This window comes from Ranitomeya imitator, chromosome 8 (assembly GCF_032444005.1).
Source record: "Ranitomeya imitator isolate aRanImi1 chromosome 8, aRanImi1.pri, whole genome shotgun sequence".
Classification (NCBI taxonomy): Eukaryota; Metazoa; Chordata; class Amphibia; order Anura; family Dendrobatidae; genus Ranitomeya; species Ranitomeya imitator.
In genome coordinates this window covers 17,924,648-17,948,507 of record NC_091289.1, presented here as the reverse complement: position 1 = coordinate 17,948,507, position 23,860 = coordinate 17,924,648, and the positions used below count along the sequence as shown (strand labels likewise).

The 23,860-nt window shown below is 48.6% G+C and overlaps 1 protein-coding gene across 1 annotated transcript; it reads left to right on the top strand.

The window, feature by feature from the left end:
• The first annotated feature begins 170 nt into the window (after positions 1 to 170).
• Positions 171 to 23,008, top strand: PPP4R2 (protein phosphatase 4 regulatory subunit 2). Its single transcript, XM_069736470.1, has 9 exons — positions 171 to 450; positions 6,661 to 6,742; positions 10,543 to 10,713; positions 14,887 to 14,980; positions 15,144 to 15,181; positions 15,837 to 15,911; positions 16,130 to 16,270; positions 17,192 to 17,442; positions 20,195 to 23,008. The coding sequence occupies exons 1-9, from the start codon at positions 417 to 419 to the stop codon at positions 20,506 to 20,508; spliced, it is 1,200 nt and encodes a 399-aa protein (XP_069592571.1). The 5' UTR covers positions 171 to 416; the 3' UTR covers positions 20,509 to 23,008.
• The last annotated feature ends 852 nt before the right edge of the window (positions 23,009 to 23,860 follow it).

Sequence of the window (23,860 nt, the reverse complement as noted above, 5' to 3'; positions counted from 1 at the left end):
CAATCAGGACGGAGCCGGCCTGCAGACCCCACCAATCAGCGAGCTTTCCGGGATTCCCGCCCTCCCGTCACTTTGCTGTCACGCGCGCGCTCCCCTGTCTCCTGACGTGCTCGTGCCCGCGGCGCTCCCTGTAGAGAAGCGCGCCTCCGCCGCTTCCTCCTCCTCTGCGCGGTCCCGGTGACGTCACGAGCGCCATATTGAACGACAGTTTTTGCTCCTCGTTCCCGAAGCTGCTTCCGCCGCTGCCTTACAGACTGCTACCGGCGACCGCCCGCTGCTGATCTCCTATTCCTGTCCGGAGCAGAACAGGGGGCCCCAAACCGGGGAGAAAGGGTTGGGGTCTCCTGGTTCTGGAGGTGAAAGTGTGGCTCGGAGGCTCGGGAGGCAGCCGGTGTGCGACAACCCCTCTTCCGGCCATGGACGTCGACCGGCTCCAAGAGGCTCTAAAAGGTTAATGCTGTTCTTCAGGCTCTGACTATGGTGGTAATGGGAGGGAGAGACTATGGGGGTGCCGGGTGTGTAATGGGGGGCAACAATAAGGCTGTCAGGATGGGGGAGAGCGCGGAGGCTACAGGGTCCAGGGGAGGTGACCGCAGAGGCTACGGGGTCCGGGGGAGGTGAGCGCGGAGGCTACGGGGTCCGGGGGAGGTGAGTGCGGAGGCTACGGGGTCCGGGGGAGGCGGGGGCTACGGGGTCCGGGGGAGGTGAGCGCGGAGGCTATGGGGTCCGGGGGAGGTGAGCGCGGAGGCTACGGGGTCCGGCGGGGGCTACGGGGTCGGCGAGCGCGGAGGCTACGGGGTCCGGGGAGGTGAGCGCGGAGGCTATGGGGTCCGGGGGAGGTGAGTGCGGAGGCTACGGGGTCCGGGGGAGGCGGGGGCTACGGGGTCCGGGGGAGGTGAGCGCGGAGGCTATGGGGTCCGGGGGAGGTGAGCGCGGAGGCTACGGGGTCCGGCGGGGGCTACGGGGTCGGCGAGCGCGGAGGCTACGGGGTCCGGGGGAGGCGGGGGCTACGGGGTCCGGGGGAGGTGAGCGCGGCGGCTATGGGGTCCGGGGGAGGCGAGCGCGGAGGCTACGGGGTCCGGGGGAGGCGAGCGCGGAGGCTACGGGGTCCGGGGGAGGCGAGCGCGGAGGCTACGGGGTCCGGGGGAGGCGAGCGCGGAGGCTACGGGGTGTGGGGGAGGCGAGCGCGGAGGCTACGGGGTGTGGGGGAGGCGAGCGCGGAGGCTACGGGGTGTGGGGGAGGCGAGCGCGGAGGCTACGGGGTGTGGGGGAGGCGAGCGCGGAGGCTACGGGGTGTGGGGGAGGCTACGGGGTGTGGGGGAGGCGAGCGCGGAGGCTACGGGGTGTGGGGGAGGCGAGCGCGGAGGCTACGGGGTGTGGGGGAGGCGAGCGCGGAGGCTACGGGGTGTGGGGGAGGCGAGCGCGGAGGCTACGGGGTGTGGGGGAGGCGAGCGCGGAGGCTACGGGGTGTGGGGGAGGCGAGCGCGGAGGCTACGGGGTGTGGGGGAGGGCGAGCGCGGAGGCTACGGGGTCCGGGGAAGGCGAGCGCGGAGGCTACGGGGTGAGGCGAGCGCGGAGGCTGCGGGGTCCGGGGGAGGGGCCAGGCGGAGGCTGCAGTTCTTGGGGGAGGCGAGCACGGAGGCTGCGGGGCCCGGGGTTGGCTAACCTGTAGGCTGCGGGGCCCGGGGTTGGCTAACCTGTAGGCTGCGGGGCCCGGGGTTGGCTAACCTGTAGGCTGCGGGGCCCGGGGTTGGCTAACCTGTAGGCTGCGGGGCCCGGGGTTGGCTAACCTGTAGGCTGCGGGGCCCGGGGTTGGCTAACCTGTAGGCTGCGGGGCCCGGGGTTGGCTAACCTGTAGGCTGCGGGGCCCGGGGTTGGCTAACCTGTAGGCTGCGGGGCCCGGGGTTGACTAACCTGTAGGCTGCGGGGCCCGGGGTTGACTAACCTGTAGGCTGCGGGGCCCGGGGTTGACTAACCTGTAGGCTGCGGGGCCCGGGGTTGACTAACCTGTAGGCTGCGGGGCCCGGGGTTGACTAACCTGTAGGCTGCGGGGCCCGGGGTTGGCTAACCTGTAGGCTGCGGGGCCCGGGGTTGGCTAACCTGTAGGCTGCGGGGCCCGGGGTTGGCTAACCTGTAGGCTGCGGGGCCCGGGGTTGGCTAACCTGTAGGCTGCGGGGCCCGGGGTTGGCTAACCTGTAGGCTGCGGGGCCCGGGGTTGGCTAACCTGTAGGCTGCGGGGCCCGGGGTTGGCTAACCTGTAGGCTGCGGGGCCCGGGGTTGGCTAACCTGTAGGCTGCGGGGCCCGGGGTTGGCTAACCTGTAGGCTGCGGGGCCCGGGGTTGGCTAACCTGTAGGCTGCGGGGCCCGGGGTTGGCTAACCTGTAGGCTGCGGGGCCCGGGGTTGGCTAACCTGTAGGCTGCGGGGCCCGGGGTTGGCTAACCTGTAGGCTGCGGGGCCCGGGGTTGGCTAACCTGTAGGCTGCGGGGCCCGGGGTTGGCTAACCTGTAGGCTGCGGGGCCCGGGGTTGGCTAACCTGTAGGCTGCGGGGCCCGGGGTTGGCTAACCTGTAGGCTGCGGGGCCCGGGGTTGGCTAACCTGTAGGCTGCGGGGCCCGGGGTTGGCTAACCTGTAGGCTGCGGGGCCCGGGGTTGGCTAACCTGTAGGCTGCGGGGCCCGGGGTTGGCTAACCTGTAGGCTGCGGGGCCCGGGGTTGGCTAACCTGTAGGCTGCGGGGCCCGGGGTTGGCTAACCTGTAGGCTGCGGGGCCCGGGGTTGGCTAACCTGTAGGCTGCGGGGCCCGGGGTTGGCTAACCTGTAGGCTGCGGGGCCCGGGGTTGGCTAACCTGTAGGCTGCGGGGCCCGGGGTTGGCTAACCTGTAGGCTGCGGGGCCCGGGGTTGGCTAACCTGTAGGCTGCGGGGCCCGGGGTTGGCTAACCTGTAGGCTGCGGGGCCCGGGGTTGGCTAACCTGTAGGCTGCGGGGCCCGGGGTTGGCTAACCTGTAGGCTGCGGGGCCCGGGGTTGGCTAACCTGTAGGCTGCGGGGCCCGGGGTTGGCTAACCTGTAGGCTGCGGGGCCCGGGGTTGGCTAACCTGTAGGCTGCGGGGCCCGGGGTTGGCTAACCTGTAGGCTGCGGGGCCCGGGGTTGGCTAACCTGTAGGCTGCGGGGCCCGGGGTTGGCTAACCTGTAGGCTGCGGGGCCCGGGGTTGGCTAACCTGTAGGCTGCGGGGCCCGGGGTTGGCTAACCTGTAGGCTGCGGGGCCCGGGGTTGGCTAACCTGTAGGCTGCGGGGCCCGGGGTTGGCTAACCTGTAGGCTGCGGGGCGCGGATCCATTTGAGGACGCTAAGAGGGTACTGTACCCTAGTGGCTTCAAGAAGTGAGTGTGTGAGGAGGCTTTGGCTGTAGGGACAAGAGTGTGGAGGCTAGGGGGGGATTGAGTTTGAGGAGGGAGGTGAATGCTTACACTACGTATGTGCGGTGTGGTGAGTGTTGAGGTTTTGAGGGTCCTGCAAAATAATGAGAACTGTGACGTGTCTGGGAGCAGCATGTGCACCAGCCACATCCAGAGGAATTGGACAGTCAGACGTTTCTTCTGTAGCTAACTTTATTTACCGGTATTTTATTTTCAACGTTGACAATCAGTGAATGTAACAAGCAAGTTACCACCAGACGTGTCAAAACAATATCCTGTTAAATTAGTTGTTTGTTTTTTTTTGTTTTGTTTTTTACTACTAGTTTCCCTCCATTCAGAACTCTGGCAATACACATTGATTTGGTCTAAACAATCGGTTGAAGAATTGTCTGAAAATGTCAGACCTGTCTGACTTTGTCCCAGATGATAGTGCTGCTAAAATGATGATTTGGTAATAAATTCTACCGAGGCGCAGAATCTGTTTGTTTGGTTTATTTTGGGTAGGAAATTTTTATGTTGTAAAGGGGTTGTCCCGTGATAAGTTATCTTATACAAGGCATGACAGGTGATAAGTTCTAGATTGGTGGGGGTCCGACTGCTGGAAATTGGGCATTTTCATGGAGCAGCAGTGTGAATGTCCGACCACCACCCCATTCATTCCATATGGGACTGCCAGAAAAAGAGTGCAGCCCCTTAGAGAATGGATGGTGCGGCGGTCGAGCATGCACGCTGCTGCTCCATTCTAACGCGGGGATGAGTGTCCCATTCCCAGCAGTCGGACCCTCACTGACATGTGATCCCCCTAGTCAGTGGATCGGTGCTACTTTATCATCACTGGACAGCCCCTATAATGCACAGAGGGGGCACTGGTGAGCAAAGATGGAGGATTTGTTCTGGTGAGTGCGGTTCTTTTGTCCTACCAAGGCGAATCCGGACTAGTTTTTGAGTATGATGCAGGAAATTGACCCGATCTTTAATTCTGGATCTTAGGAACCTGTCTTGAAATTTGTCGTAGGCTTCTGGACTTACTTGCCAACTGAAAACACTGAACTGGTTTTGTCATTTTCCCATCCCGAAAAGTTTGTAGAAGTTTCCCCTTTATTTGTGCATTGTTTGGGTTGCTGCACCTCCGTGCCCTGTGAAGCCGGTCGTCGTTCCAAACTTGCCCTGCTCGACTAGCTTCCTGGCCTCCTTGGCTTCGGCTTTGTTGTCGGTCTTGCCAGGGCCAGTAGGGGAATTCTCGGAGAGATTGATGCGAGGGCAGATTGATGCGAGGGCACGGAGCAGGGTGTGTCGGGGAGGGCGAGCAGGGTGTGATGAGAGCATGCTCTGTGTCCTGGAGACACGGGCATTATGCGAGCACTGGGATAATGGTTGTCTGCACTCTTTCCAGGGAGTCTGTCCCCAACCCCCTCCCAGCAGGACCAGCACAATCCAGCTTTTTGCCGTCACAGCCTTCAGCTGTTTGTTTCATTTGTAGCTAGGGGAAAAAAAATAAGAATCCGTTTTGGCGTCTGGATCGCTGCAAATCACATTTGTATATTCTGAGCTATTGGATGTTGAGGTTTGATCAATTCTTGTAAGAGAAAAAGTAGCACTCTGGCGATTTTTATTACTTAGCTACTTATCCTTATTTATTATGTGCAAAGTGCATGTGTTAAAATACTTCCCGGTGACTGGCGACACCTCTCCAGATCTGTGTAGAGCAGAAGTCACGTTCTCCATGCCAGACTAGCACCAAAAACATCGCGAAAGCGGCTCACGGTCCACGGTGTGGTGCAGCTAGTCAAGAGTGTGTGCACGTGGTGCAGAGGCGGCCGGGGACGAGTGATGGGGTATAATACACGCACTGTGCATACAACTGTAAGGGTACGTTCACATCAGCGTTTTGCGGGGCTGCGTCGGGCGCAGCCGCGGCGACGCATGCGTCATGCGCACCTATATTTAACATGGGGGCGCATGGACATGCGTTGTCTTGCGTTTTGTGATGCATGCGTCTTTTTTGGCGCAAGCGTCAGGGCGCAGAGGACGCAGCAAGTTGCATTTTTTTTTGCGTCCAAAATCATGCCAAAAAAGGACGCATGCGTCACAAAACAATGCGTTTTGCATGCGTTTTTGTTTGCGTTGTGCGTTGCATCGCCGACGCAGCCCCGCACAACGCAAATGTGAACGTAGCCTAACTAGGGGGTAGAGTAAAAAACAAAAAATAATAAAATGGCGGCACTGCAACTTTATCGCACCAGACTGATGGAGCAAAAGGGCAATGCTATATATCGCCTCTAACGTGGCGTGCCACGGATCATGCCACTCCTTATTTGATCCATGTAAACGCCTGCATGAAAGTATGGAAGTATAATAGGGCCACGATCGTGCCGCTGCACACCCCGTTATGTCTCTGCACAACTTATCCTCATATATTCGGGATGGGACACTGGTTTTCGTACGGATCCTACTCCTACTATTTTTGCATCCAGTCAGTTCAGGCTGCAGATTTTTTGCTTGGCAATGCAGATGGTAATATCTGGGATAAATCTGCACTGTTTGTAGATTTCGCTGCCACGGATGATATATTCTACCTGTGTGATTGTGCTCTTATACAGCCCCCTGGATCCCCTCAGATAAAGGAGCAGGGACTTGCTGACCATCACCATAAACCAGATTCCTGTTTAAGTTTTGCGTAAACTTTCTTAAAACCATTTACTTCTCCCGTACTGACGCATTGAAGGAAAAGTTCTCTTCCTGCTCACACCACACCAGAGCGTTTCTGACCCCGTGTGCCCTTGTCCTGTCCAATCAATATTCACACTTATCAATTCTTCCTGTATGGGGGATATCTCCCCTGCGGACGCTCCGCTGTTTTGCTAATGAGTCACTGGTGCATCTTGTGATTTTTGCATCTAGTTTCGCCTTTCGCTGCGTTAATGGTTTTCTGCTGCATTGAACCTGAGCTATAAGTTCAGCTTTGTGTAAAATGTGCTTTTATGTTTTAGGAGGATGGGTTCACACCACTTCCCGGTCCCCGCTCTGCACCCCTGTCTGGATACCAGAAATCTACCATTTATCCCAACGGAGCCATTGATTTTAATGAAGTAAACGGAGGGGAAATGTATGACACGTTTGACCCCCGTTTGTCTCATTGAAGTCAATGGGTATGCCCCTGATGCCGTGCAGAGCGGGACCAGCCAATAAAAAGATTAATTGGGGAAAAAACATTGACGCTGAGTATTTTTCTTTTTTTTCTTTTAGATTTTGAAAAAAAAGGGAAGAAGGAAGTGTGTTCAGAACTGGATCAATTTCTGAGCCATGTGGCGAAAACCGGAGAGACCATGTAAGTGGGGATGGGAATGGTCTCCTGACCGGGAGATTTTATATATTAATATTTATTTATTCCTTTTTGTGCTTTTGGTTTTTCCTCCTCCTTTTCCAAGAATCATAGCTTTTTTTTTTTTTTTTTTTTGCTGCCGATCAACAAACATATGGGGGGTCATAACATCATAGGCACGGCTTCATGCAGAACGTAGCCGCATCGGAATACCCCCAAGGGCATGACGCACCAAATTTTTAAGGTCTTTTTGGAGCAGAAACTTTCCAAAAACCACAAGTTTTGATTTGACGAGTTTGTGCTTCAAAAACTGAACATAACCTGCCGATTTTTGCTGTCTAAGGGCACGTGGAAAGAGTGGTTACCACACAACAGCAAAGTTTTATAAGCAAGAATAACAAGTCTGCAGACGAGCGTTTGTAGGGACCCTTGTTTCCGAGATGTCGGCAATCACCAGAGTGAGCAAAATGCTTGTTTGTCTGGTGATCGGATGATTTATTCCAGCGTCAAAATTGTTTTCTGCAGCACATCGCCCCATGTTGACTGAGGATGTGCTGCCAATTATGTAATGCTGTCAATGGGGACAGAAGGATCTGCTAAGCGTTGTTTCCTGTCGCCATGATTGATTTGTCAGCCTGTGTAAAGGGGCCAATAAATGAGCACCAAACTGTGCCTGTTGCTAGTCTGAAATCAGAACCATTAGCTATGTACAACATAGAAAAAGCAGCAGAGAGTGAAGCAGCAGTGCTGAGTACAGCAGTCAGTGATTCTTCCCAAACAGTGGTGGAAGACAAAGCTGCACAAGGAGTCAGTGTGCAGCTGATCGGGGCCCCGGTGCAAGATCTCTACCAGAGCCCCCCACCATTCTTGATTATTTATTTATATATGCATGCCCTCTAGCCTGGTATACATGTCCCCCCGTTCTGTCGTTGTTCTTTAATGAATAGAAAAAAATAAAACGACATTCTCGCCAAGGGCTTAGAAGTCATGGGGCCCCATAGCAAAATTATAATGTGCTCCTCATTGTCCTCCATATAGTATAATGCGCAGCCCGGCGTCCTCCATGTAGCATAATGCGCAGCCCGGCGTCCCCCATCGAGCATAATGCGCAGCCCGGCGTCCTCCATGGAGCATAATGCGCAGCCCGGCGTCCTCCATGTAGCTTAGGCTACTTTCACACTAGTGTCGTGCACTGCACGTCGCTATGCGTCGTTTTGTAGAAAAAATGCATCCTGCAAAAGTGCTTACAAGATACGTTTTTTTTCTCCATTGACCTGCATTAGCGTCGCATTGCGACGCTTTGCCACACGTCGCAACCGTGTGGCAGGGCTGCGCTTAGTAACCCGATATTTACCCTGGTTACCATTGTAAATGTAAAAAAAAAAACACTACATACTTACATTCCGGTGTCTGTCACGTCCCCCGGCGTCAGCTTCCCTGCACTGTGTAAGGGCCGGCCGTAAGCAGAGAGGTGACGTCACCGCTGTGCTCTGCTTTACGGCCGGCCGGCGCTGACACAGTGCAGGGAAGCTGACGCCGGGCTGCGCTTAGTAACCCGATATTTACCCTGGTTACAAGTGAAGACATCGCTGAATCGGCATCACACATGCCGATTCAGCGATGACAGCGGGTGATCCAGCGACGAAATAAAGTTCTGGCCTTCTAGCTCCGACCAGCGATGTCACAGCAGGATCCTGATCGCTGCTGCGTGTCAAACACAACGAGATCGCTATCCAGGACGCTGCAACGTCACGGATCGCTATCGTTATCGTTCTAAAGTTGCTCAGTGTGAAAGTACCTTAATGCGCAGCCCGGCGTCCTCCATGGAGCATAATGCGCAGCCCGGCGTCCTCCATGGAGCATAATGCGCAGCCCGGCGTCCTCCATGGAGCATAATGCGCAGCCCGGCGTCCTCCATGGAGCATAATGCGCAGCCCGGCGTCCTCTATGGAGCATAATGCGCAGCCCGGCGTCCTCCATGGAGCATAATGCGCAGCCCGGCGTCCTCCATGGAGCATAATGCGCAGCCCGGCGTCCCCCATGGAGCATAATGCGCAGCCCGGCGTCATCTAACATCTGCTAATAACGATAAAAACCCTGTACTGCCACAAATCGTCTGATTTTTATAAATAAAAGTACAGACTGGATTATCATTCAACGAGCATTTTGGCAAAGGTTTTGTTTGTTTGTTTGTTTGTTTTTCAAATTTTGCATCACTCACCACCTATTTATACTTCATATTTCATACAACAAAACTTGGAGCAAAGAATCCCAAAACCATTCCTTAATAAAAAATGTTTATTAAAGTAACCAAAATTAATATACAGACTATATAAACAAGGTACAGACAGAGCTCGTACACAAAGGACAAAAAACACTGAAATCGCTCCCTGGGTGCCGTCTAACAGCACTATGAACATGTCTTACTGAATGCAGATAAAGTAAACTATTTAAAAAAAAAAAAAAAAAAGTGCATAGCGCCTAATAATGTGAAAACAGCGCATGCTCATGGTCTGGCCACATCGATGTCTTGTTGTGTAACCCATACTAAATCTTTACATACCATATTACCGAATATGGACGGACACTGGCACTGACTTTATGGCCATATTACCCCTCTCTTCTTCCATGTAAAGATTTAGTATGTTCATAGTGCTGTCTGTATATGTATTTTGGTTACTTTAATAAACTGAATTGTTACATTTTATTAAGGAATGGTTTTGGGATTTTTTGCTCCAAGTTTTGTTGTAGGACATATTTGGTATAGGAGTTACCCTTGATACTCAGTGGTCGTCCATGTTATGGGTATACCCCTGTGATTTTCTCATGGATATGTATCAGTGGAACTTGTTTTTACCATTTATACTTCATGTCTGTCATATGGCATTACTTTTTTATTGTAGAAAGCCACTTTTTTTTTTTTTTGGGTGCAGAATCCTACCAGAAAAATGACAGAAAATATTCATTTGACTTGCTGTAGATCTTAACCCTTTAAGGAACCAGACACTTTCTATTTTCCTCCTCCTTTCTCCTATAGCCATAACTTTATATACAGTTAGTGTATATATTATTATGATGTGGTTACGATGTGCTTGCGTCAACCGGCATGATAGGAGCCGGCACGTGCATGCTCACCGGCAGTGGTGTGATGTACATGCTGCTGTTGGTGATTGATCGGAGCGCGCTCTGGTCGCTGCAGGAATATAGAACCGCCGGCTTCTGCCCGGTATGACGTGGCCTCAGTTCTTAACCCTGCTGTTGTCTTCGGTCAAAAACGACCGACCTTGAACTTCAATATTCTTGAAAATATTCAAGATGCGGCTCTGAAACCCGTGGCCGACCGACCCATCCTCATTTAAGTCAATCAACCACAAGTTTCAGAACCGCATCTTGAACATCCCAAAAAATACCAAAGTTCAAAATAGGTCTCCCCAGACCGAAGACAACAGCAGGGTTTTAATTAACGACCATCATGAAAATGCACGACGCAGGTCATTAAGGGGTTGAATTGCAGCAGGTCAGTTTCCACATGGAAGAGAATGCAACGTGCAGATGAGTTCTGTATCCTGAGATTCTTTCCTATTCTTAAGTTCATTTTTATAAGGCACAATATATGCCGCACTTTACTAGGTTGCTGTAAATGCCTTTTTTCAGCTGTTTTTATAATTTTCTGCAGTTTTGTGTTTTTTTTTTTTTTTTTTTTTTTATATATATAAATTAATTTGCTGTGAAGTTCCACATGATTCGGTCGCGTCCTGATGCTCGAGGGCATTTTTCATTACAGGCTGCCTCTTTTCTTTTTGCAGAGTCCAGTGGCCCCAGTTTAAAGATTACTTCATGTTCAAGCTTGAGACGGTGATGGATGACTTCCGATCATCTGCACCGGAGCCCAGAGGGCCCCCCAATCCCAATGTGGAGTACATCCCCTTCGATGAGATGAAGGAAAGAATACTGAAGATTGTAACTGGTTTTAATGGGTAAGTAACGAGCCGCTGGTAACCAAGAGATAATCCAACCAGAAAACTGAGCAGCTGCAACCACAGCAAGAAAGTGATATGGCTCCCATCATCTCATGATCTAGGGAAACTACAACTCCTAGCGTGCCCTAACTATTGTACCTCCCGGCACATCAGCTGCAGATCCTGTGTGCCCAGCACGGGGGCACATCCTCCATAGAGGGGCTTGTGAACATATTCACCCCCTTCCAGTGGCTTTTTACTCATTTTCTTACATTACAACTTGTGCGCAAATATTTTTGTAACCAGATTTGTGTGTGATGCATCAGCACTAAAGTTGTTGAAGTGAGAAAAATATAGGTATAAATTAAATTTGTCAGATTAAATAGCTAGAAATTGGCATGTGCATACGTATTCACCCCATTTGCTATGAAGCCCCTAATATTTTTTTTGGTCCAAGCAATTCCCTTGTTAAGTCCCATGCGTAGTGACAGGACGTCCCGTGTGTGCAATCTACATCCCCTGGCAAAAATATGGAATCACCAGCCTTGGAGGATGTTCATTCAGTTGTTTAATTTTGTAGAAAAAAAATCAGATCATAGACGTGGCACAAAACTAAAGTAATTTCAAATGGAAACTTTCTGGCATTAAGAAACACTAAAAGAAATCAAGAACAAAAAATGTGATAGTCAGTAATGGTTACTTGTTTTTAACCAAGTATAGGGGAAAAATTATGGAATCACTCAATTCTGAGGAAAAAATTATGGAATCATGAAAAACAAACAAAAAAACCCTCCAACACATCACTAGTATTTTGTTGCACCACCTCTGGCTGTTTTTACACCTTGCAGTCTCTGAGGCCTGGACTTAATGAGGGTCACACAGGACTCTGCATCAGTCTGGCTCCAACTTTCTCTGATTGCTGTCGCCAGATCAGCTTTGCAGGTTGGATTCTTGTCATCGACCATTTTCTTTAAGTTCCACCAAAGATTTTCTATTGGATTGAGATCCGGACTATTTGCAGGCCATGACATTGACCTTATGTGTCTATTTTCAAGGAATGTTTTCACAGTTTTTGCTCTATGGCAGGATGCATTATCATCTTGAATAATGATTTCATCATCCCCAAACATCCCTTCAATTGATGGAATAAGAAAAGTGTCCAAAATATCAACATAAACTTGTGCATTTATTGAAGATGTAATGACAGCCATCTCCCCAGTGCCTTTACCTGACATGCAGCCCCATATCATCAATGACTGTGGAAATTTGCATGTTCTCTTCAGGCAGTCATCTTTATAAATCTCATTGGAACGGCACCAAACAAAAGTTCCAGCATCATCACCTTGCCCAATGCAGATTCGCGATTCATCACTGAATATGACTTTCATCCAGTCATCCACAGTCCACGATTGCTTCTCCTTAGCCCATTGTAACCTTGTTTTTTTTCTGTTTAGGTGTTAATGATGGCTTTTGTTTAGCTTTTCTGTATGTAAATCCAATTTCCTTTAGGCGGTTTCCTACAGTTCGGTCACAGACATTGACTCCAGTTTCCACCCATTCGTTCCTCATTTGTTTTGTTGTGCATTTCCTGCTTTGGAGACATATTGCTTTAAGTTTCCGGTCTTGACGCTTTGATGTCTTCATTGGTCTACCAGTATGTTTGCCTTTAACAACCTTCCCATGTTGTTTGTATTTGGTCCAGATTTTAGACACAGCTGACTGTGAACAACCAACATCTTCAGCAACGTTGGGTGATGATTTACCCTCTTTTAAGAGTTTGATAATCCTCTCCTTTTTTTCAATTGACATCTCTCGTGTTGGAGCCATGATTCGTGTCAGTCCACGTGGTGCAACAGCTCTCCAAGGTGTGATCACTCCTTTTTAGATGCAGAATAACGAGCAGATCTAATTTCATGCAGGTGTTAGTTTTGGTTATGAATATTTACAGGGTGATTCCATAATTTTTTCCTCAGAATTGAGTGATTCCATAATTTTTACCCTATGCTTGGTTAAAAAAAAAGTAACCATTACTGACTACCACATTTTTTGTTCTTGATTTCTTTTAGTGTTTCTTAAAGCCAGAAAGTTGTCATTTGAAATGACTGTAGTTTTGTGCCATGTCTGCGATCTGCTTTTTTTCTATAAAATTAAACAACTGAATGAACATCCTCCAAGGCCGGTGATTCCATAATTTTTGCCAGGAGTTGTACATGGTCTGTCAGTAAATACACTTTACCTTCTCTGAGAGGCTGCAACACCGTTAACAAGAGGCACCACTAACCAAACACCATGAAGACCAAGGAGATCTCCCAGCGACACCATGAAGACCAAGGAGATCTCCCAGCGACACCATGAAGACCAAGGAGACCTCCAAGCGACACCATGAAGACCAAGGAGACCTCCAAGCGACACCATGAAGACCAAGGAGACCTCCAAGCGACACCATGAAGACCAAGGAGACCTCCAAGCGACACCATGAAGACCAAGGAGACCTCCAAGCGACACCATGAAGACCAAGGAGATCTTCAAGCGACACCATGAAGACCAAGGAGATCTTCGAGCGACACCATGAAGACCAAGGAGATCTCCGAGCGACACCATGAAGACCAAGGAGACCTCCGAGCGACACCATGAAGACCAAGGAGATCTTCGAGCGACACCATGAAGACCAAGGAGATCTCCGAGCGACACCATGAAGACCAAGGAGATCTCCAAGCGACACCATGAAGACCAAGGAGATCTCCAAGCGACACCATGAAGACCAAGGAGATCTCCGAGCGACACCATGAAGACCAAGGAGATCTCCAAGCGACTTGAGGTCAAAGTTGTTAAGTGCAAGTCTGGGTTGGGTTACTAAAACAAAAAACAATATTCCAATCTCTGATGATCCCCCTGAAGCACCATCAAATCCATTATCATCAAATGGAAAGAACATGGTACCACAACAAACCTGCCAAAAGAGGTCTGTCCACCAATACTCTCAGCCAGGACAAGGAAGGCATTAATCAGAGAGGCAGCACAGAGACCAAGGTTAACCCTGAAAGAGCTGCAGAGTTTCCAAGCAGAGACTGGAATATCTGTCTGTATGACCACAATAAGCCGTACATGCCACAGATGTGGCCTTTATGGAAGAGTGGGCAGAAAAAAGCCTTACAATTTTTGTGTAGGCCCGTTTTTGGGCAAAAAGGCATATGGGGTCACGATGCCTGGCTCCTCCAAACAAACACAGCTGATCACCCCAAGAACACATCCCGACAGTGAAACCTAGTGATGGCAGCGTCATGCTGTGGGGGTGTTTTTTGGGAGCAGGGAAAGAGGTCCAAGTCAAGGGTAACATGGATGGTGCGAAATACAGGGATATTCTTGAGGAAAACCTCTCATTGATTTGAGACTGGGACGGAGGTTCTCCTGCCAAAGCAACGCTCGCGTGGTTTAAGGGGAAACGTGTAAATGTTTTGGAGTGGCCGAGTCACAGCCCAGACCTTAATCCAGAGGTCCCCAACTCCAGTCCTCAAGGCCCACCAACAGGTCATGTTTTCAGGATTTCCTTAGTCTTGCCCAGGTAATTGCATCACCTGTGCAATGCAAAGGAAATCCTGAAAACATGACCTGTTGGTGGGCCTTGAGGACTGGAGTTGGGGACCTCTGCCTTAATCCAATGGAGAGTCTGTGGTCAGACGTGAAAATTGATATTCACCAGAGGAAACCACATAACTTGCAGGAGCTGGATCAGTTTTTCTTTGAGCAATGGACAAAAATCCCAGTGGCCACATGTGGAAATCTCCGAGACTTATCTAAAGCGACTTGCAGCTGTAAATCTTGCAAAAGGAGGCTCTACAAAGTACTGACTTTAGGGGGGTGAATAGTTATGCACACTGCAGTTTTCAGTTATCTCGTCCTATTTGTGAACCAAGTGTTCACAGTTGTCGGCATCTTCTTTACATGAACATCAGCAAACCCTCAAGAAAAACATGTGAAATTCCAGGTTGTGAGGTAGCAAAACACAAAAAATGCCAAGGGGGGGGACTTTGACAAGCCACTGTATACGACACCGCACATTGCACCTCTGCTAAATATTGACACATCACACTTATTTCTCTGTGTTAATCTCCCGTCCTCTCCAGTCTTCTGCCCATCAGTCACATTTCTGTGTTCGGCCATCACTTATATCCTCGCTTCCCTCCCTTGCAGGACGCCGTTCACTATTCAGCGGCTTTGTGAGCTGGTGACCGACCCCCGGAGGAATTACACCGGCACAGACAAGTTTCTGAGAGGAGTTGAAAAGGTAAGTTATCCAGAGAGGTGGTAGTGGGCTGTGAGCCCCCCGGCATTGTTACTTGTGGAGGAACTGTACATCGCATCTCCTCCTAGCTGGGAGCAAGAGCGTCGTTCCTATTATGAAGGCTGACGTATGCTCTATGCATAAAACATTTTTTTTCCTTTTACAGAACGTCATGGTTGTCAGCTGTGTGTACCCTTCTTCTGAGTAAGTACATGGGATAAAACCATAATGCAGCCGTGCTTGTGGGGCGACGTGGGGGGCCCAAGATGCTGGAAAATCTCTAATATATCTGTAAAAAAAAAATGGGTGACCTCCTTTGATTGGCGGCAGCATTATTAAAGTGTTCCATCATTTTTTGATAAGTGAGACACTGACCTGTGTGACCGCTGCAATCCTGAGAATGACTGGAAGAAAGCGCCGGCACGTTGCGGTGCAGAGCTCTGTGGTCCGTACATGAAGCAGTGTTGCAGGGAAAACTGTAACAGCCCCAGGTTGCCCATTTATTCTGGGGGGTCTGTGTAGGTCCCATGGATGTCTTGCGACAGGTCAAAATGTGATGGCTGTGTAGTTTAAGAATTAACGAGCATCAACTCCATCATCTTGAACCACATCCATGACCAAGTGTAGACCATAACTCTGACTTGGTGAAATGATTTCCAGCGCACTTTAGTCCAATCCAAACACACCAGAGAGACTCGTTTAGTTCGGCCGACACTGTGGAGTTAGACGGCGATTTATTACGTAGCGTTCTGCACCCAGCTGCGCTGCACTTGACGTTGGCACCTGTATAAATGTGCACACTGGGATCGTTTTCACGGTCTACTTCGAGTTTTCTAAAATCTGGTTTATTTTCTTGCAGGAAAAATAACTCTACTAGCATAAACCGAATGAACGGTGTGATGTTCCCTGGAAACTCCCAGAGTTACACGGACAGGTATGTAGTAAAGCACCACGTCAGTAGTTCTTCAGTCTTCATTCCTCAGCGAGAACCACGTGTCTGTGGATATGCTAAAGAAACTTGTGTCTCCAGGAACGTCACTGGCACTCGCCCACTATGAGCGTTTTTCGCAAAGTGCAGTCGCCTTAATTACTTGTCGTTTCTGTGATTACTTTAACAATCTGCTTTTAAGTAAAATATATTTTGTCTTTCAGATCGAACATTAATGGTCCAGGGACCCCGAGACCACTGAGCCGGCCGAAGATATCTGTCTCAAGTCCCATGACAACTAATGGTTTGCCTGATGGCAGCGAAAACAAAGACTCAGAAGGACAAGAAAAAGATGACACTCACAGGTGATTTATCAGACTGAGCTGATACATGTGAGCAGCTGACCAGTGTGGCCGCCTGCCTGCCTTCTTTCCTTCTCGATCGGGTGGCCGCCTGCCTGTCTTCCTCCATTCTCGATCGGGTGGCCGCCTGCCCTCCTTCCTTCTCGATCGGGTGGCCGCCTGCCCTCCTTCCTTCACGATCGGGTGGCCGCCTGCCCTCCTTCCTTCTCGATCGTGTGGCCGCCTGCCTTCCTTCCTTCTCGATCGGGTGGCCGCCTGCCTACCTTCCTCCCTTCTCCATCGGGTGGCCGCCTGCCTACCTTCCTCCCTTCTCCATCGGGTGGCCGCCTGCCTGCCTTCCTCCCTTCTCCATCGGGTGGCCGCCTGCCTGCCTTCCTCTCTTCTCCATCGGGTGGCCGCCTGCCTGTCTTCCATTCTCGATCGGGTGGCCGCCTGCCCTCCTTCCTTCTCGATCGGGTGGCCGCCTGCCCTCCTTCCTTCTCGATCGGGTGGCCGCCTGCCCTCCTTCCTTCTCGATCGGGTGGCCGCCTGCCTTCCTTCCTTCCTTCTCGATCGGGTGGCCGCCTGCCTACCTTCCTCCCTTCTCGATCGGGTGGCCGCCTGCCTTCCTCACTTCTCGATCGGGTGGCCGCCTGCCTGCCTTCCTCCCTTCTCGATTGGGTGGCTGTCTGCCTTCCTCCCTTCTCGATCGGGTGGCCGGCTGCCTGCCTGCCTTCCTCCCTTCTCGATTGGGTGGCCACTTGCCTCCTTTCCTTTCTTCCCCAGTATATGTTGTCTGATTTAATCCGAACAGTGCAAATGCTTTGACCTAATTTTAATGGTGGTCAACATTAGACCCCCTGTATGATTCACAAACTACCCCAAACCATCTGGACATTTTTAATCAATCAACCGTTAAATTTTGACTCTGACCTTTCTCCACAGCGATTCCCTTTCCCCTGAGGACGGCTCTCCAAGTACTGTAAAGAACAAGCATATGGAGGAAGATCCAACAGAGGGGCATGAGGTGAAGAGACTCAAGTTTGACGAGGAGGAGGAGGAGCAGGAGCAGCCCACCGCCCCCGAGGAGCCCTCTTCCAGCCAGTCATCTAGTGAAATGACTGACGACGCTGAAGCCGTATCCACAAGCGAAGAGACGGAGAAGGAGAGCTGTGATACAGAACTTGCTTCAGAAGGTGGGGGTCTGTCCTGTACACATGATCTGTTGCTTTAATGTACAAACATGCTGACGGTAGATTAGTGGCTGATCTCCATGACTTCTGCCCCGTCAGGGGGTGAGTGGGTGATGCACAGATGTGACGGTCCTGAAAGGAAACTGTCAGTAACATGCAGACAAGTAATGTGGGCTCTCCGTATACTGTAATTACAAGGTTTTCTCAGCACATGTGATGGCTGCATCAATCAGCCAGGCTGCACGATTGCAAATGGTTATATAGTTCTCTGAAACGCTCCATGTCAGGGAAAATATAGTTTGTCCATGGTGCTCGCCAAATTTTCAGAGATGAGGAGGAGGTGAGCTGTGATATTGCCTATTGTGAATGATGGATCCTGTGTTAACCCCTCGATATACAGTAAACACAGGATCCACCTTTCGCAATAGATGAGATCACAGCTCACCACCTCCTCCTGTACAATGACTGATAACACCTCTATATACAGTAGATAACCCAGGATCCACCATTCACAATAGGTGATGTCACGGCTCACCACCTCCTCCTGTACAATGACTGATCACACCTCTATATACAGTAGATAACACAGGATCCACCATTCACAATAAGTGGTCACAGCTCACCTCCTCCTCCTGTACAATGACTGATGACATCTCTATATACAGTAGATATTGTTCATTGTACAGGTGGAGAAGGTGAGCTGTGACATCTATTGTGAATCCTGTGTAATCTACTCTATATAGAGTGTTATGAACAATAGCAGATCTGTGAGGATGAAAAATCTTTACAGAACAGGAAATGTGAGTTTTGTATTAAGCCTGGTGGCCAGCGTGATAGTTGTAAGATTTTTAGATGGAATATACAGTTGAAACCAGAAGTTTCCATACACTATATAAAGAGACACATGCATGTTTTTCTCAATAGCTGACATGAAATCAGAATAAACCTTTCCTGATTTGGGTCAATTAGGATTACCATGATTATTAATATTTGCCAAAGGCCAGAATAATAAGAGAATGAATGTTTTAAGGTATTTTTATTAGTTACTGCAAAGTCAAAAGTTTTCATACATTTCATTACTATTTGGTACCCAGTGCCCTTAGACTGAATGACTTGGGTGAAACGTTTGAGATCTCCTTTCGTAAGCTTCTCAAAATGGTTGGTTGGATTTTCGGGCCATTCTTCCTGACAAAACTGGTGAAACTGATCCAGGATTGCAAGTCGCCTTCTTCGCACCGGCCTTACAGCTTTGCCCATACATTTGCACCAGTCCCTCCTGCAGCAAAACCACGCCACAACATGATACTGCCTCCCCCGTGTTTCACAGTGGGGATGATGTTCTTGGGCCTCCAAGCTTCGCCCTTTTCCCTCCAAACGTAACAATGGTCAATGGTCATTATGCCCAAAAAGTTCAATTTTAGTTTCATCAGAAAATTAAGGTATTTATTCGTGTGCATTTGCAAATATTATTTTTGTTTGTTTTGGGGTAGTGGCTTCTTCCTGGCACAGTGGCCTTTCAGCCCATGGTGATACAGTACTCGTTTCACTGTGGATATTGACACAATTTTTCCAGCTTCTGCCATCATCTATACAAGGTCTTTTGCTTGTGTTGATATGCATATGTCGGACCAAAGCACAATCCTCTCTGGGACACAGAACCAGTCTCCTTCCTGAGCGGCGTGATGGCTGGACATTCCCATCTTGTTTGTACTTGCGTATAATAGTTTGTACAGATCAATGAGGCACCTTCATGTATCTTGAAATTGTACCCAAGCATGAGCCCAACTTGTGAAAGTCCACAATTCTCTTCCTGATACCTGGGCTGATTTCTTTAGACTTTCCCATGATGCTACACAAAGAAGCAGTGTGTTTCAGGTGTGCATTAAAATACATCCACAGGTCTCTAACTCAGATGTTGCCAAAAAATCAGAAACTTCCAAGCACACGACATCCTCATATGGGCAGTCCACGATTGTTTAACGACATAGTAATCTGGTATGTAAACTTTTGACTTTGCAGTAAGTACTAAAAATGCCTTAAAACATTCTCTCATTATTCTGACATTTGGCAAATATTAATTATGGTAACCCTTACTGACCGAGAACGGGTTTATTCTGATTTCATGTCAGATAGTTATAGTGTATGGAAGCTTAGTTTCAGCTGTATATTCCATCTGTAAGGATATGTGCACACGCTGCGGATTTTGCTGCGGATCCGCAGCGTTTCCGCAGCTGCGGATCCGCAGCAGTTTCCCATGAGTTTACAGTACAATGTAAACCTATGGGAAACCAAATCCGCAGTGCACATGCTGCGGGAAAAAAAACACATGGAAATGCTGCGGTTTATTTTCCGCAGCTTGTCAATTCTTTGGACGGATACCGCTGCGGATTTCAACCTGTTCCAATAGATATCTGCAGGGTAAAATCCGCAGAGAAAACCGCAAAAGAAACCGCGATAAATCCGCAGTGGTTTTTCAATGCGGATTTTGCAAATCCGCTGCGGAAAATTCCGCAATGGAATCCGCAGTGTGTGCACTTAGCCTTTCACGCTGCATTTCTTCTTGCGGTTGATACATTGGGAGGATTTGCCATCAGGTTATGATCCTCAGATCCGACCTATGAATGGCCGTAGAGCCGCTTCCGTTTCGCACTCTTCCCGTTTTTCCCCGCACGGCTCTGCCATACACAAGTGACTGCTTCTTCTGAACCCCTCAGGGCACATTTCTTCTTTTAATCCTTTTTGTTCCTCAATGCAGAATCTTTAGTGACATCAAGCGAATCTGCGACTGAAGAAATCGAGAAGGAAACCGCTGACAGCGTGTGTGTAACTGAAGAAACCCCCGAGGAGGAATCCCAGCAAATGGAGCAGTCGGAAGCGTCCGAAGCGGTCTGCGGCTCGAGCGCTGACGAGGAGGAGAGCACAACCTCCACTAGTAAAGCTGACACAGAGTGCACTGAACCCGAGCACCCAGAAACTTTTGAAAAGACCCCCGAAATCCCTCCCGAGTCTCCCATGGATAACAGTGAGGGGGCGACGGACGTAGCAGAGGAACCTATGGAACAGGACTAACTCCACTGACACCTAGAGACACCAGTATTTTCCAGACAGTTCTGTTTTTACACTGTATACAAATTTTACTTAATAAAAGCGGACCTTTAGTTTTACAAAAAGGCAGGTTGTGAATCAAAAAAACACACAAAAAAAATTACAAACTTTTTCTGGAGTAGAAACTGAGCTTTATTCACCCCATGTCAGGACTGTGAATCTCTCAATCCTTAAGGTTCTGGTCACCACTGACTTGTCGATTTTGGTCATTTCAGTGGTTCTTGTATAGAATTTTTTTTTTATTATTATTTAGAAAGGTTTTTAAACTGGAAGGTTCATTTTTTCCTGAGGGTTTTTTTTTTTTTTTGTTACCTATGAAAAAAAAAATCAAACGACTCTCTCCATCGTTGAAATTAATTTCTGCTAGACTTTAATTCTGTAATTCTTATTTTTTTTTTTATTATATTGAAGACTTGATAGGAACGTCATTTCCTCTCCACACTAATTCCTACGGCAGTGAATGTACAAGCGCGGAGCTTCTCCAAACGTACGTTTTTTTTTTACTTTTTAACCAAAATGCAAGTGCACCTGACTCTTCCGTTCATGGGGGGCATGAAGGGGCGTAAGTGGGGCCTGTGGGCTCATCGGAAGATGGCACTGTCAGGGCGTGGAGCGAGAGACTCTGCTGTTTTTACATCATGGGTTCACTTTTAAGTATGAATTTTAGCACTTTGAGGACCTCTACATATAGTGTTGAGCCATTCTAGGAATATTTTGGCTTCACTTTCCGTGCACTGATCTGTATCTGGCCTCATGCATGTGACGGAGCCTGTGTAATGGCCCCATGGGTGCGGAGCCTTATTACTGCTCTGTAGAGCGGTACCGCTCTAATATGGCAGAACTTAGACTCCATTCACATCCAGTGCTGCCTGAACCCCTCCCCGAGACTATTTGGGTATGTTCACATGTGGCAGATTTGTCATAAAAATCCTATTTACATGTAGAAAACCAATTCAGAAATGTGACACTTTTAAGAGTTGGGTAAAAAGACTTGTAAGTTCTTCTGATCAGCGAGCGTGCTCATATAGGTGTTATCTAAGCATGCTCGGGTGCTAACAGTGTCTCTTCAGCATGCTCGAAAAATGAGTCCCCACAGCTGCATGTCTACCAAACAGGCAATCAATGCATGTATTATGGCTGTCGAACAGCTGCGGGGACTCGAACATGATCAAGCTTGCCGATGACACTCGGTTAGCACCCAAGCATGCTCAGATAACACCTTACACCAGCACGTTCGCTCATCACTAGTAAGTACCCAGAACCCTGCAAATCTACCTGTCGACGGCTGCCCCAGAACGAGTCACGCCGATCAGAAGAGGCGCCGGGGGATGGTTTGCAGGGTTCACGTCCAAGTTCTTGCAAATATTTTTCTCAATTCCTATAATAATCCCTAATAAGCTCTTACCCCATAACGAATCCTTGCCTGTTGCTTGGCCTTTAACCAGCAGGGGGCGTCTTATCAGGATATTGGCTCAATTCTGGATGTGAATGGGGGCATAACACACACTTATATTGGAAGGTGATGGGTTAAACCGAACCTACTTTTTACCCTTGGTAATGTAACGGCCACCTCTGCGCTGTGGACTGTAATGGCGCCAATCTCTACTTTTGGGAAATGGAGTTTTTGTTTTTAACATTCCAAAAAAGACTGGATCCGCCTTTATATTCATTTGTTTTTGTTTTTTACATAATTTTTTTTATTTATGATGACACACGCCTGTCTCTGTAGCGTAGATACTGGCAAACTTGATTTCCGGGAAAAGAAAACACTCTTAAGGGTACGTTTCGGACATCTGCGTATATGAATGCAGCGAGAAGTACATTTTTTCTTTATTTTTTTATTTTTAATGGACTGAACGTCTGATTTTTTTTTTTTTTTTTTTCTTTTCAAGATCCTAACGATTTATAGAACTTTTTTTTTTTTTTTCTCTTAAATTTCGCCTTTTTCGACAGCCGGCGATAAAGAAGAACTTGTATCGATCAGCTTCAAAGCACAACTTCTGCTCCCCATCCTCTCTGAGCGTCACGTTTCCCGGCTGCTGAATTTCTATTTTTTTTTTTTTTTTTTTTCCAGACCTAATTTAGCTCTTTTGATATATAGAAATTTTTAAATTTCAGTAGATTTTTTTTTTTTATTTTTTTTTTTTTTTGTAGGATGTGACGAGTGTTCACTGCCTTTTGTGGAACGTTATCTAATTGTATAATTTCTGTGTGTAAAAACCTGAATGCTTTGGGCTTTCAATACAGTATTCATATGAAGCAATAAATATTTATGTTATAAGTGACGGAGTACAATTATTATCAAATTATAAATGAACCGATTTTTTTATTTCTAATCTGCTTTCTGTGAAGAGCTAAACAAGTTTATCGACCACTTTGGGATTTTTTTTTGTTTTGTTACTTGAATGTATTTTGGGCTTAAAATCACTTTTGCATTTGAGTTTGATTAAAAATTTTGCATCGTTCGGCTTTTACAGGCTCTTTTGTTTTTCCTTATATATTTCTGGCTGCTGAAGGAGTTAACTGAGGATCTATTAGTGAGTTCATTTTGTTAATTACTCTTGTGTGTCTTTCTCTGAGCTCTTCTGATTTTTATTAACAAGGACCACATCAAAGTTGAGCTAAATTTTGATGTATTTTGTAACTTGTCTTTTTCTGAGCCCTTCTCGGTTGATTTATAAAAGCCCTGAGTGAGCTCACTGACCGAGTCTCGGATAACTCCTGCAGACCACAGCAATCTGAGAATCTGTTGGTGAGCTCGTTCTGATGGGGCGTCTGTAACTCTCGTATGAACTTTGATGTGGTCATGAGCCCCAACATTGATGTAGTCTTTGCTCATAAATTAGCCAAGTGTTATAAATGCCCAATGAGAGTGTGCTCACTGACCGATGCCCGGATAACTCCTTCTACAATAGAAAGCGATACGCAGAGGCTGTGGAAGGCGAACGGTGCAAAATTTCTAATGAAACCCAATTGCAAAAATGATTTTTCGTCCAAAATACATGCAAATAATTAAAAAAAAGGTCCCTAAAGGGGATGTAGATTGCTTGCTCAAGTTTGTTTCCACTCCTAACACCTCAAGGCCCGGCCTATATGTGACTGCACAGTGTTAGGTCGCAACGTCTCGCCGCTAATGATGGTGATCGTAGTCGAGTTGCTACCTACAAACTACAGCAATAGGACGGATGTCGGCGCGACCACTTGCCGATCATTAGTTATGATCTTGTGCCATCCCTGGCATAAATACTGCACACTAGTATATGAGCCGATATCAACAATGAATGGCTGGAAGAAGCTCAAAGATTTCTTGCTAAAC